We start from the raw sequence: 13,957 nt of genomic DNA, 5'->3' as shown, positions 1-13,957 counted from the left end.
CCCGTGGTGGCAAAGATACCTCGCCCAACTCACCTCTCCTGCTTGGTATGACCCTAGCAGCCCACGTCACCAGCAGTATCCACCACTGCTTTGACTGTGAAAAGCCAACACTACAGGAGCCAGGGAAACCTGCACAACTCCCAGAAACATCTCCATGGCTGTCAAACACCCAGGAAGGTCAACACAGCCTCTCGCAGACCTTTGGGCGAGGGCTTGTTGTTATTTATTGGTGCCATGTTCTGCAGAGGGCAGGGGACCACAGCCCCCACAAGCACCAGGCAGCCCCCAAAATGCTGACAAGGCACTGCAAGGGTGTCCCCCACTACAAGTTAGAAGCACACAAATAACTAAGTCAGATTTTCTTTAGCAACAGGCACACTCCAAAGGCAGCTTTTGAATCTGACAGCAGCTTTTGAATCTGACAGAAGTGAAAAAGATGAAGCAGAGAGCAGGGATTGGGGTTTGTTCAGCCCTGCAGTGCTGTGTCCAGTCTAGCTTTACCCTTTGGATAAATCTCTGCTTGACTGGGGGTGAAAGCTGAGTCAACAAGTCAAGAAAATGTTCACGATTACTTTGGGATGCAAGGGAGAAGCCTGGTGTTCAGCATCACGAGATGCAAGGTGACTAGCAAACATAAGACTCTTCAGCTGTATTTTACCTAAGTAAGCCTCTGAAAATATCTCAGTCTTCCTCATCTTCTTGCAAAAACGTCTTTTTCGTTACCTTGTCAAATATTTTAGTTTCTCTCCATGATTACAAATGTCAAGATTAAATGAGCTGTACTGGGTGAAAGATTAGAAATGGTAATAAAAATAACCTGAACAAGACATGAATTCATTACTTCTGAAATAGTTGCCTAAGGAATGTACAACTAGTCTTTGAAGTGTCTAATTAACATGACAAAAAGTTGAAAGCTATCAGTTTGGTTACTTCAGGACTTATTTTTCTTGTTACTAAAACCAAAAAACTCCCACCAGAATAGGAGATGAACATAAGGTCCTCAGGTTCAAACCAGCCCTGCATCTGCTTCAATGTTCCCTAGCTGAGGGAAAAAAACACATTAAGTAAATTCAACCTGATGAGTGTTTTGGTTCTTCAATGAATACAGGAACATTTGTATTCCCTACTCCTATATTACACTATAAATTGTTCCCTAAGTAGGTCACCAAAGCGATTTCTGAATGTTTCAAGACAAATCCTTTCCACATGAACCCACAAAACAAAACCAGAGCCTTGGCTGTCAGGGCATTGATAGATCTCCATCAAGCCCACTGCTGTCAAAAAAGTAAGGGGAGTGCTCTTTTTAACTTGGCATCTGCTATCATGATTCAACTCTTTGCAGAGAAATATACTATTACTCCATATGGCAGCTTCCCCAATTGTAAAAGGGCAGCCAACTTCTATGGCAATGAGAGCTTTAGCAAATTAACAACTGAGTCTGGCACTAATGAATGCTCCACTGTCTCAATAGAAAGTAGCTGGAGGTTTCCTCACATGTTTTCTCTTAGCTTTGTTCTAGCAGGAGATGCTACAAGAAACAAACAGTGTTCCAAGCCCTTTAGAGATTTAATAACCCAAATACTTCACTTCCTTCCTGATCAAAGGAAGCAGCAACTTGAGGCTGCCTTGTTGAGAGTCCCCAGTGCTGTGGAGGCTGACTGGGACTGTCACCTCTACATTCCCTTCAGAGCAGGAGCCAGATTTTACCACAGCTGACCCAAATGCGACCTCCCCTTCATGCCCTGGTTGCAGAGGGAATCCAGCTCTTCCAGAGGCTGGAAGGGCCAGCTGTGGAAGACAGGCCATGGAATTCATTCACTGTCTGTGCCCTCCCCCGTCGCATGACTGTGCTTGGAGCCCAAGTGTGGGACTGCTCCTTTGAGCGCCAGAGAAGCTATTTCAAGCTGTTTGCCCAAAGACTCATCAATAAGTCATAAACCCCAGAATGGAAGTCAAAAGAAGGGGGAAAAACAGTTGCTCAGGCAGAATAAATAGTAACTTCCATTGCATTCCCTTCAACTAAAAACAGAATGAGCTGCTTCAAAATATTCCCCTCTATGGGCTTGGTACTCTGCAGGAACCCAACCCAGTTCCCCCCTCCTGGGGACCTGAGGTGAGAGAGAGCTGCAGTGCAAGTTAACTGCATTTTGGGATACTGGGAAAATCATCCTGGAGGACCCAGAGCAGAGGCAGGAGTCGCTGACCTCCACTCCACAGAGTGGCTGCACATGGCAGCAGTGGGGAAGAAGCTCCTTCCAGGGAGAACTGTCTGCCTGATGGCTTCCAGACCACGGGAGACAGTCTCTGGTCCAAAGCAGAAGGGAACATCTCCCTGGATCTGTCCTGCAGATTGACAGCCCCAATCTGATAAAGAGGCTCCTCCAGGGAGTGCTGTCCCTGCCATGCACCAGCACCATCGTTAATGAAACATTGGCTGCTCACGTCATTTCTCCTCTGCTTTTCCTGGAACAGACTGTTTGCCTTGGATTGAGCTATCTGGGGCAGGGATGTGCCTTTGTGAAGCATCCTGGAATTTAGGAGCACTAGAGACATATTAATCACTCAGAAGTTGCCACCTTTCCTGCAATTCCTTTAATTGCCTCAATTCTTACTGACAGCTGTCTCTGCCTGCTCCACTACAGGTTCTTTCTCTGTTCAGGCCCGTTCCAGTTCTTAAGTCCAGCCAAATCCCATACCCAGTTTACAGAACAGCGTTACAGGAACACAGCCCTTAATCTACACAGATGCAAGCAGCTGGTTTGAGGTGTTTAGAAAGTTACAAAATTCAAGAAGTTTCTGTTTCAGTTTTTCTGGGAGAAGCTAGGAGGAGGATTAAGTTTTGGCCAGACTTGAGGCCCAAATCCATGAGGTCTGCCTGGTTACATGTGGTATTTTGTGATTAGAATCTTACCACACTGTGCTGGGCCAAAAAACTGGGTTGAGCAGCTGCTGAGCTCCCCCCTGCCCAGAACGAGGCAATCCTTACCTGGAGGTTGTTCAGAGGCTCCATTTTCATGACTGGTCCCAAAGTGTTGAGGGGCAGGGACACATCAATACTTTGGTTTGGCATCAGAGGTGTATGAATGGCCAGGGGGGTGCTTGGGATGACCCCAAAGCTGGGCAAGAGAAAAATAGAGGTGATGAGAGCAGCCCTGCATTGTCCAAAATATGTCCAAAATATAATGTTCCTTTTGTCAAGCACTACCTGGCTCATCTTCCCACTAGCCCTGAGCTGTCCCTGCTGTAACTCCAGGGAGGGAACACTGTTCAAATGAGCAGACAAAGTAGGACAAGGCATGGGAAACTCACTCAGGGTGATCCTGCTGACAAATTCACCATCCTGCCCCAGGGACCAGCTCCTGGGAACTCTCCCATTTCCTGCCTGGCACTGGTCTGTGTGCTGAGCACCAGCCTGCCCAGCAAGCAACGATGTGGACTCAGAGCCAGGTGTTGTTTCTCTCTCCCTGAGCTCCAGAGCACTGCAGGTAGGGTGTATCACACACTGCATGGCTGCAGCATCCCTGGGAGCTGTGGCAGAGGGAACTGGAGGCAGCACAGAACAAACAGCAGCCAAGGAGAAACATGTGGCTTGGAACAGCACTGCAGAACAAATGAATCAACACACCCAGCTGCCTGGTCCTGAATGACAGCACCTGGCTCAGCTGCTTGGTTGGAGGCTCCTTCACTGGGGATGTGTCCCAGCAATGCTTACTTGCCTGTGCAGTCCAAGGAACATTTAATTCCACAGGCACCTCTGCTTAGCGTGGAGAAGAGGGAAAGCAGCTCACATTTCACACAGCACTCCTGTACCACGGACCAGCTGCTTTCCAAAAGCAGATGAAAGCCCAGATGTTACAGTGTCCACTCATAAATGCATTTCTCTTTAGCAGAATTCACATCAGCTCAGAGGTCTCAGGGCACTTGCAGGATGGATAGGTGTGTATTTTCATTTTATTCACTAAAAGCCTGATGCTGTCTCTGCACATTTGCCAGCCACATTTATCAGGTTTGTCACTCCTTCAGAAAACAATAATGCCCCATTCTTGGTTCTCCTTAGTTTTCAGCTCTGGGGAGCTGAAATAGGAACATTCCTAGCAAGGGCTTAGCCACACGATTCGCCTTCTGCAGCCATTTCACCTTGGAGGATACAACCCCTCGTGTTTTCCCTAGGACTCAGAGGAAAACCAAACTTGCAGTTTGTTACTAAGGGGCTGGGCTATTACAGCACACCAGAATTCAGCTTTCTTTTATTTTTTTTTTTTTAATGCTTTATCCCAAGACTGCGGTGAATGCGATTAGCAGCAGCAGGAAAGGAGGGAAAAGCAATAGAAACTTCCCAATCACAAACCTTAATATTTCCACTTAAAGAACCAGCCCTCTGCAGCTCTAATGCACCAGCCACAGTGGAAAGCAGTGACAAGAGAACAGCATTTGTGAAAGAGTAAATAGTAGTAGGTTGTGCTGCAGGAGGAAAAACTGCTGGTTTATTGTACAGCATTTAAACTTTCTACATCCTCGAAGTACCACATAGGTGTGGCTAAAACACAGCTTGATATATGGGGGGAAAAAAAAAATCACAAACAAAATGCCTTTTTTTTTTTTCCAGGCCAATTTGCATGAAACATTTGCATGTAGCAGCTTAGCAAAACTCTCCAGAAAAGATGGCAGTCCAGGGAGAACATTTACTAAGACTTACTTAGCATAATGACTTTTCTAAGTAAATCTTATTTGTCCCAAGAAATCCTGAATTTGCAAGGCTAACAGTGAGATTAAAGAGATGGTTTCTGTGGATCTTCAGTAGAGAGAACCCTTTTCCAGTGAATTGATATTAAGAAATACAGAGAACATGTCAGTCACAAGATACTCTTTGCAGTGTTGATAAGAAGTAGCCTGGTCCTTGCTGAAGATAACACACAGCAAAGCACAGGATAAACTCTCTGGAAAGGGTATTTGTGGGAAGACACCATGGTTTGAGATGGGTTTCCAAGAACAATCTGAATTGTATCATCCAAGCTCTAAACTTTCAAGCGGCTGCTGCTTCTGACAAAATTGTTCTGCTGCCTATTACAGGGAGAGCATGTGCTACAGGCTCCCAGCTTGCAGCTCCTTCAGTGACAAGCAGCTTTATTAAGGAGTCCTGTGCTTCCAGACAGTCTGAGGGGCAGCACAGCAATTAAGTCAGGAGGCAGAGGCATCACAGGTTGATACTTGTGCAGCTCAGATCCTGCCTGTCTGTGCTCTTGTTTTCCCCAGGGCACTCACTGGCTATAAACCCACCAAACCCACCTAACAGCTCATGAGCTGCTGAAAAACTCCCCAGAGGTTACATGGGACAGATGCTGTTTCAGAGCTGGGACTGTCCGCTGCCTGTTTCCTCCCAGATTTATCAGTCTGTGATTTCAGCCCTTTCACACAATTTTGGTGTGATGGGGAGGTCAGGCTGTATCATCCAAGCTATTTCCATGACTGCACTATACACCCAAGCACAAGCCCTCCCTAGATTTAGCAGTGTAGGCACAAACTCCTTTCCCATTGAACACAGTGCATTGCTATTAATTTCTTACCTGTTCTTATTGAACTGAATGGCAAAGTCAGTCATGTGCTGCAAAGCCTTATTGGTAAAGTTCATCTCCATGTAGATGTGTCCCTGCCTGTGGCTGAATGTGCCTGAGATCTCCAATCCTTTAGCCTTCACTGCAGGCAGCCAAACCTTGAACACAAGAGATGTCATTCAGCGTGAGCAGCCTGGCCTGAAGATAACAAACAAGCACAGTTTTCCAATAAACAGAAGTCCTGAGCTCAGAAATCCAGCTACATTGGCACATTAAGCCCACAAAGGCTAAAGAAACACCACAGGGAAGATGGGACATGGGGTGTTGAAGGGATGGAGCTCACCACTGAGTAATAAGCTTGCTGCTCCTAATCCATATTTGGTCACAGCACTCACGTAAGAAATCAAGTTTACTACAGCATTAGTGTGCACAAGAGCAGTGACAGCTTGTGTCCATCACACCAGCGTGAGACTCACCCAGTCTGCTGCTGGACAGCCTTCTCCAAGGGCTGGTGGGACTATTGGAGGCAGGACAATACTAAAGTTTGAACCAAATAAAATCACAGGGCTAATACTATTATCTGTTGGGGTTCTGGATTCCCAAATCACCTCTGTGGGAAAAACCCTGAGTGGTGCAAAATGAGGCTCAAAGTTATGTGGGTTTTTTGTACTTGGTCCTTATATATGGTATAATAATTGCAAGGAACCAAAGCTTTGAGTATGGTCTGCAGTACCTTGAGATCCTCAGTTTCAGAGGATGGCTTCAGATTATCCATCCATGGACTATTTGAGTGCTAACTTTTGTTTATTCCCTTTCAGCAGCCTGAGCTCCCCGTGGCTGCTCCACAGCCTGTTTCCAGAACCATGTTCTGTGTCTCATGATCCCTCCCAACTTCAGGCTACAGCCAAAGCCTCTGCGATCTCTGTTGCTGACAGAACATTTCTCTGCATTCCACTGCGGCACCATCATCCCAATCACATGATTTTACCTCCACTGTCACGTTGGATTCCTCCAAAAAAACAAATCTGCCAGGAAAGTTGTTGCAAACTGTGTCTTGCCCTCAGTTTCCTGGGGAACCTTGTTAAGAAGTAGGTCTGCAGGAAAGCTGCTCTGACACAACTGAAAGTCTCGGATCTTATCTAAGCCATTCTTTAGAGAAATACTGCCACAGGTAAAATGAGGGAACTGCTGAAATGCCAGAAGTCTGTAAGTAATAACTAACATGGTCTCCAACACAGCTGAAAAGCCCAGGGCACCCCTAACGGGACTGAGTTGAAGTTTTAGCACCAGAAATTCACAATAAATGGGTCAAGCGAGCAATGTCAGATTTGTTGTAGCCCAAGGGAAGGCAATAAACTGGGGGTGATTGTTTTTCCTTACGTACAGACTTGGGAGCCACATATCCTCCAGGAGCCATCCCTATGCCGGACGAGAGCTCGAAGAGATCGTTGAGTCCACTGCTGACCACTGCTGGGGTGGGAGAAGGGGCAAAGGTGGCTGGCACAGAGGAGGGAATGTAGGTCTGTCCCACCTGGAGGAATCAGAAAGAACAGGCACTCATTAACATCACGTGTGAGCACCACTTATTAAACAAAGCATGGACTCGGGCAATATCCTAAATATTTTAAAGCCAATTGCAGCTTCCCCACTGATTTATCAATAGTGCTAAATTATGTATTTGAATTCCAAAGCTCTTGGCAGTTAATCCCTACACTCAGCTGTCACCTCAACCAAGCTTCCACATCATTTTTTATAGCTTCAGTTATCTATTCCTGCTGTAGAGGAATCTTTCTTCTCCATATCTCCTTCTCCTAAGACAATATGCTTTGTGGATCTACCCTACATAAACCCAGGGAAAAGAGCAAATGCTTCAGATCTTCCCCCAACAACATCAGCCTTCAGGAATCTGCAAGATTTTGCATATCCAGAGATAGCAAGGGAGTCATGACCGTGTTGTGTACTCCCACCCAAAGCCAGAGCTCTGCATTCTCAGCACTGGGCCCCAAAAGGTTCATTACATGAAGCAGAGTCTGCCAGAGGACAACCTTCCTGCAAGAAAGGCAATCCTTCCCTCCCAGGACTTCAATGAGGGCACCAAAGCTGGAATATTAACCTTTAGGTGCCCAGCTTCAGATGGGACAGTCACACTTAAATTACACTTCCAAATTCTCTTCCTAGCAGGATGAATGCTTGAGAACAGGATTCCCCAGCCAGCAGCCCAGAAACAGGCAGAGTGACCAGGACAGAACTGCCCGGGGGGTTTTAGCTGGCCCAGGAGGGCAGAGACCTGGCTTTGTAGGTATGACCACCACAGGAACTATCTGCCATGTCCTGCTGAGGGCTGCCTGGGTGTACAGGTGCACTGTGCCACCAGCTCTCCTTTGCCCTTATGCTGAAGGAAGAAAGGAATGCCAGATTCACAGGGAAAGGAGGAGAGAGAATGACTGCAGCCATAACAAGGGTCTCTGAAAAGCCCTCCCTCCCTCCAGAAGGGAGTGTGCTTTCCTCACTGAATTACTGGATACAGAGCCCTGGGAAGAGGGACTGGAGCTTTCTAGGGGACACCACTTCTGGCTGTGGGTTAGAAGCACGCTCCCTCCTGCCCACTTCATTTTCAAGTGGTGTTTCATTCCCTTTCCATGCTTTGCTGGAAGAAGCTGCTATGAGCTTGATGCCAAGGGTGCTTTGAAAGCAGGTTGAAACTCTCCCAATGCCCTGGCTGTAGGCACAAGGACACTCACAAAGCACAGGTACAGAGGAGGTGGCCAGTGGCAGCACTGACCACACACAGTAGGAAAGCTTGGAGCACCTGACCCTGATGTCCAGGAGAAAATCTTGTGTGGAGTTTGGGAGGAGAAAGCACTGAGTTCAGGCAACTCTGTGGTGCCACTGGGTTAGGGTTACAGACCAGGCTTTGTGAGTAGGAATGAGCATCCTTGGCCTTTCAGCTGCTAAAGCAGTTGCACAAGGATGAGGCACTGCCAGGGTTAACGCTGGTGCTCCAACTAAAAGCTCTGAGGAAGAAGAGCTAAGCAGAATGAGTGAACAGATCTGGCCCTGGCTGCTCTTAGGAAAGCCCAGGTGGCAGCTGGACTCAAATCAACAAAGGTGGGGACCCGTGTGTTGCAGTTGCATTTATCCATTTTCAAACATCTTCAGGCCTTTAAAAAGCACCTTCCAGCACATAACGGGTGAGGGTATGCTGAAAAACCCTGAGCTTTGAGCAGCTTTGGAAATTGCGGAAAAAAATGGAATGGCACTTACTGCCGGGCTTCCTCCAATGCCCCCGCCAAGGTCACTGCCAAGCTGAAAGAGAGAAGGAGAGAGAGGAGAGGAAGACCGAGATCATTTAAGCCAAGTGTCAGATGGCCGGAGCGGAGCCCGGGCGCCGCGAGCACGGATCGCTCCTGCGTACAGGACAGACAGAAATGCAGTGCTGGGAAAGCACAGGGAACAGAGGGGCTGCTTGCTGCTGCGTGAGCAGAGCTACTTGGAGAGCTACCCCACGCATTCACTGTGGACAGGAGCGTTCTGCAGGTTAATGAGAACAAAAATCCATCCCTCCTTGCGCCTGTTTCTGCACCAAAACCTCCTTTCTTCACGTTTCATGCATCGGTGCTTCCCCTTCAGCCCTGCTGCTGCCAGCAGGACCCAAGCAGCTCCACAAAACCCAGTGGGGTAACTGTGAAATGGCATAAAAATAAAACTGACAGGAAGGCTTGCTTCCTGAAAGCTTTAGTTTTCTAGGGAACAGCTACAAACCACGGGCAAACACAAAGCGTCTTGGCTGTGTTCCTCCGACACACGGCTCTTTTCAACAACAAGGAAGAAAGAGAATAGGATCCGTGCTGGCTCTTACCACAGCTCAGAGAGGGGGGCTCTGAAGATGCTCCCCTCCCTCAGACAAGGAAAAAAGCATCTTTATCATGTAATGGGCACACCAACAGCAAAGAGACCTCATGGTGCACCAGGCTATTTCAGTACCAATTTCTGCCAAGCTACGCGTTCACAGTCTGAAGTGACTGAAATATTCCTCCATAAACACCAAATCCTCTCTGGGGCCCTTCTGCAGCCCACCTAGAAGCTCTCCCCCCACAAGTTCCCTTTATAAAGCCCATGTTTCAAACCTTCACATCACTCTACACGCTCAGGAGAATTCAGAGATCAGGATAGGCTCCCAGGCTTGGCTACAAGTGCTGTTTGCAAGTGCAACATCACTCCTGTGAATATTTAAAATGCACTTAACAGATGACTGATAGCCAGGAGGAAACAAGCACAGATCTGCAGTGGTTATTCACTGCAGAGACATCTCCAGGCTTATCTGTGTCCCAGGCTTTTCTTCTGAAGACCAGGGTAATTCTTTTTGTCTAGAACAGGGGTTTTTTGGGTCACATTCAGACAAGGAACATGACCTGACAATGTGCACAGAGGATGATGCAAATGCAGGGGTGAGGTAGGAGCCAGCCCCATTAGGAAAAGGCTGGACTGGCAGACCAGAACACCACAGCTCACCTCGTGGATGGTTCTGCTCTTCCATTTGATAAAGGTTTGGGGAGTTAGTTTGCTTTTAAAAAAGCATGTGACAAACTGGGTCAACAAAGGCTCCAGATACATTGTTCAGGTAAGCGCTGATGTGTCAGGATATTGAACAAATGCCCCATATAGCTGAAGGAGAAGCTTCCAGGAGTGCCCATGCTTAGAGCCAAAAAGGCTCTGACCTTTTCCCTGCGCACAAAAAACTTGGAAATTAACTTTGCTCTGATCCTTTCCAGCCTGTTCCCTGAGAGATCTCACGGCAAATGTGTTTTATGCTGCTCAAGAGATACCATAAAGCTTCATACCCCTCTCCATCAGAGCACAGGTAAAAAGGATAAATTGCCCTGAGAAGAGCAGCAAAGGTGTAAGACAGTGACTTACCAGATAATAACTAGCCTCCATAAAACCTGTAAAATGTGACAAACCCCTGTGCTTCCCTGGATCTCTCTTCTATCCCCTGGCACCCCTCCTTACCCTATTCCCCACAGGAGCCACCTGATGCAACATTAGCCACCCTAAGTAAGTGCTAGAGAAGAACAAATCTCAGTTTGCTTTTTGTTAAGAAGCCTTAAGAGCGTTCTTCCATTGTGGGACTCAGTTTATCCCTACTTGAGGTCATGGCAGAAGCTGAGGAGACTCCTCATCATTTCCAACAACCACCTCTCCTGGAGCAACCCAGGCTCTTGCTGTCCAGTTTTGCTTAGCTGACTTAGGAAATAACAGATGAAAGTGAGTGATTCCAAAGTCAAAAGAAGGATCAGTCAGAGACCAAAGGAAGCCAGCCAGAGGATGCAAATCCAATTAATATTGAGCTTATAAAATAAGTCTTATTACACTGTAAAGTCTCCTCCACAGAAACAGCCTGACAGAGCAGAGGTTTGTTCTATTGACTGCTCTCTAAGCCAAGCCACGGTTTAGATTAATATATCAGATCATTTACATCTTGTTACTGGCTCACTGAGGAGTAATAAATGCAACTATTACACCTCATCCCTATTCATAGTCTTGCATGCAGATGAACTTCGTGCTTTATATTGACAGGCAGCGAAGTCCAGAGGAAAAGAAAGAATGCAGTTCATTTCCAGATATAATTGTGTGCACGGAGGATTTCTGCAACTGCTGTCTGCAGCAGCAGAAAGGCTGGTTTATCAAGCAGCAAGCATTTTACAAAGGGTATTACGGGAATGACTGAATAATTCTGCATAATCAAGCCAGATGTTAACTATTCTACCATTTCCTACTACGCTCATCAGAAGGAGCTGCAGGGTAGGAGCCCGACCTCAGAGCAGCTCATACACTGATGTTGGCTGGAAGAACAGGTAATGACATTTTGGGGTTCCTCAAGCTATCCATGAGTCCTCCATTTTCCCTAAATTTCAGGCCTTGAGGCCTGAAATTCTGAAAGCAGAATTTGGATTTATTGCTTGAGTTAAGACTCCAGCTCTCACAAGGAGGAGGGAAAAAAACCCCTGACTGGCTCAGAGAATTTACCATGAGCCCCTGTGTGTTTCCAGATCGGACCCAACATCTCTTCCCAATGTCAGGAAGCTCTGAGCTGCTGCAGCCCCTCTTTGGTGGCTGGAGGGCTCTGCAGAGCACAGCCTGAGCCTCTCCTGGCTCCTGTGCTCGGGCCCAAGCACTGCAGATGTGCTCCAGAGCCGCAGAGCCAGTGCCAAGGAGCTGCAGCTCCTCTAGGTCCCTACAGGCAGAGTTGGCTCTGCCCGGAGTGGAGAGAGAAGTGACAGCATTTCTACTGCACCAGAAGTTAAAAGGGGGAAGTTAATAAAGAACTGATCAATTCCACATCAGATGCGGGCTGCACTTCCCACTGCAGCAGCACAAAGTCTCTTTTTCTGTTTTTCTTGCCTGTCACCCTCCCATGGCACCGACGCTTTCCCCATTCAGGAACTCCAGGTCTGTTTCTCCTCCTGTGAGACGCCCAAATCATAACTTTATTCCAAACTCAGAATGATGGAAGAGACAGTAACAGTGATGTGTGTGAGTAAGAGGGAATGAGGAAGACAGAGGGAACAGGAACCAATTACCCACGGAGTGTCCTCTCCCATCTGGAGTGACAGGCAGAGTGCAGAAGGAAAGAAACAGATATTAGTCAGGCGTAAGTGCTGCTGAAGCAATTCCCCAGGACTAGCAGCTCTGGTTAACCATTTCCATTTGTCTCATGGGCAGACAGACACTCCTGCCAGAAGGACAACCTGGATCTGCCTTACAGGAGAGCCAGCAACAGCCCCACAGAGGAGAGGACCACGTGAATAGAGCTGTCAGCCCCACTCGGGTTGAAATGCTCGCTGTGAAGGTGGGGTGGACAGGGGCTGGCTCTTGATGGTCCAAGGGAATTTGTGGCACTGCAAACCCCTCATCCTCATCCCAAAGCCGGCAGCTTTGCCTCTTGTTGAAGAGCACAAAGCCTCTGCCCAGGATGAGGAGCTGCCAGCTTCAGGAGGTGAGCAGAGGATGAACAGGGAGTCTCAGCCCCCAAACGCATAAAAGTTCTTCAAGCAGGAATTCTCTTTATTCCCTCCAAACCTGTCCGGCCATAACAGCACCCAAGCAGCCACATGGGTTTAAAGAAGAGGTTGGGCTCAACCCTGTATCAATAAAACCAGTGCCAACACCTCTTCTCAAACTGCATCAGCACCTTTACTTTGCACAAGTTGGCTTGGACGGCGCCGCAGCTGCTCTGCAGTTGGAGAGCCTTTGCCCTGCAATTCCAGCCCTCTGGAAGCAGTTATGCTGACTTATGAAGTGTAGCAATGCTGGAGTTACTGCATTAGGAGGGTTTATTTGCATCTTAACAGCAGCTTGTAATGAAGTGACTCTGCTGAAGTGTTCATGTGATCCTGAGGGGCTACAATCACTTCTGCAAAATGACGTGAGGCTTTTGGAGCACCAAAAAATAACAGGGAGGGTGGAGCCAGGGACAGAAGCTTCAACAACCACTGCTCAGCAACTGCCTTGCCTTGTGTCCACAGCATAATCAGGGCTTCCAGGGCAGCTGTGCATTCTGTGGACCACAATTCATGGGTTAAGAGGGGCCAGTTGCTGCCTCCTTGCTCCCTCACACCACAAATCAGGAGTCAGGCACCAGAGCTCAAGGTGCTGCCTGCACTCAGTAACATGGCAGCAAGGAACACAAGGCATTTACCTACCAGGAATGGGGTGAGGTGCTGAGAGCAGCACTGCTGGCAGCCCCCTTGGTGCAGCCTAATCCTGTCAGAGAGCCCTGAGCTGCAGGACAGGGTGTGTGTGCATGGGCTGCAGGGATCTCATTGCAGACACCACTGTGGCTCACACAGAGGCACTGGAATGCCTCGTTTGCTGCCTATTCTGTGTGTTTGCACACCAAGCCAGGCTTGCAGAGCAGAAGGGCTGCTCTCCAAACCAGGGACAGCTGTGTCAAAGCTGCTGAAGGGCAGGTCACACTGCCAATACCATGGTCACCAGTTTCACTGCACTTGCTGCCAATGCTTTACCCTGCTGAGAGATTTCCATCAGCAAGCAAAACTGAGTCCTAACCATTTTCATTCTCCAAAGAGTAAAAAACAATCAGCTCACAAAGCTCTAGCAGTCCTATGACTGCTACAACAGATTTGAATCAGATATGAATGAGTGACTCACCAAAATAGCTCCTTTTCCACACCAGCCCTGCCCCAGCAATGGACACATGTCCTTTGTCAGGAATCTTAACAGATTCCTTTGTAGTTCATCAAACCTCAACAGCCCAGATGAAAGGAGTCACTCAGCTCCTTGTCAAAGGCTGGAGGAGCACTCTGGGAAAGCATCACATCCACTGCATAAATGGATGCTGGGGCTGACCTGGCACAGACACGCTCCCACTGCAGTTCCAGGAA

At 47.8% G+C, this 13,957-nt stretch overlaps 1 protein-coding gene across 4 annotated transcripts in view; it reads right to left on the bottom strand.

Moving 5' to 3' along the window:
- AP2B1 (adaptor related protein complex 2 subunit beta 1) overlaps positions 1 to 13,957 on the bottom strand; it is a 77,809-nt gene that overhangs the window by 17,700 nt on the left and 46,152 nt on the right. For 3 of the 4 annotated variants that reach the window (XM_032129544.1, XM_032129545.1, XM_032129546.1), the window contains exons 15-18: positions 8,817 to 8,858; positions 6,937 to 7,083; positions 5,565 to 5,710; positions 2,987 to 3,116 (exon numbers count right to left, since the gene is read on the bottom strand). In XM_032129544.1, the coding sequence (XP_031985435.1) occupies positions 2,987 to 3,116; positions 5,565 to 5,710; positions 6,937 to 7,083; positions 8,817 to 8,858 (465 nt within the window). The remainder of the gene's footprint in view (positions 1 to 2,986; positions 3,117 to 5,564; positions 5,711 to 6,936; positions 7,084 to 8,816; positions 8,859 to 13,957) is intronic. The other variant, XM_032129547.1, reaches the window with a different exon arrangement.

This window comes from Corvus moneduloides, chromosome 20 (assembly GCF_009650955.1).
Source record: "Corvus moneduloides isolate bCorMon1 chromosome 20, bCorMon1.pri, whole genome shotgun sequence".
Taxonomy (NCBI): domain Eukaryota; kingdom Metazoa; phylum Chordata; class Aves; order Passeriformes; family Corvidae; genus Corvus; species Corvus moneduloides.
This window is presented reverse-complemented; position numbering and strand designations above follow the sequence as displayed.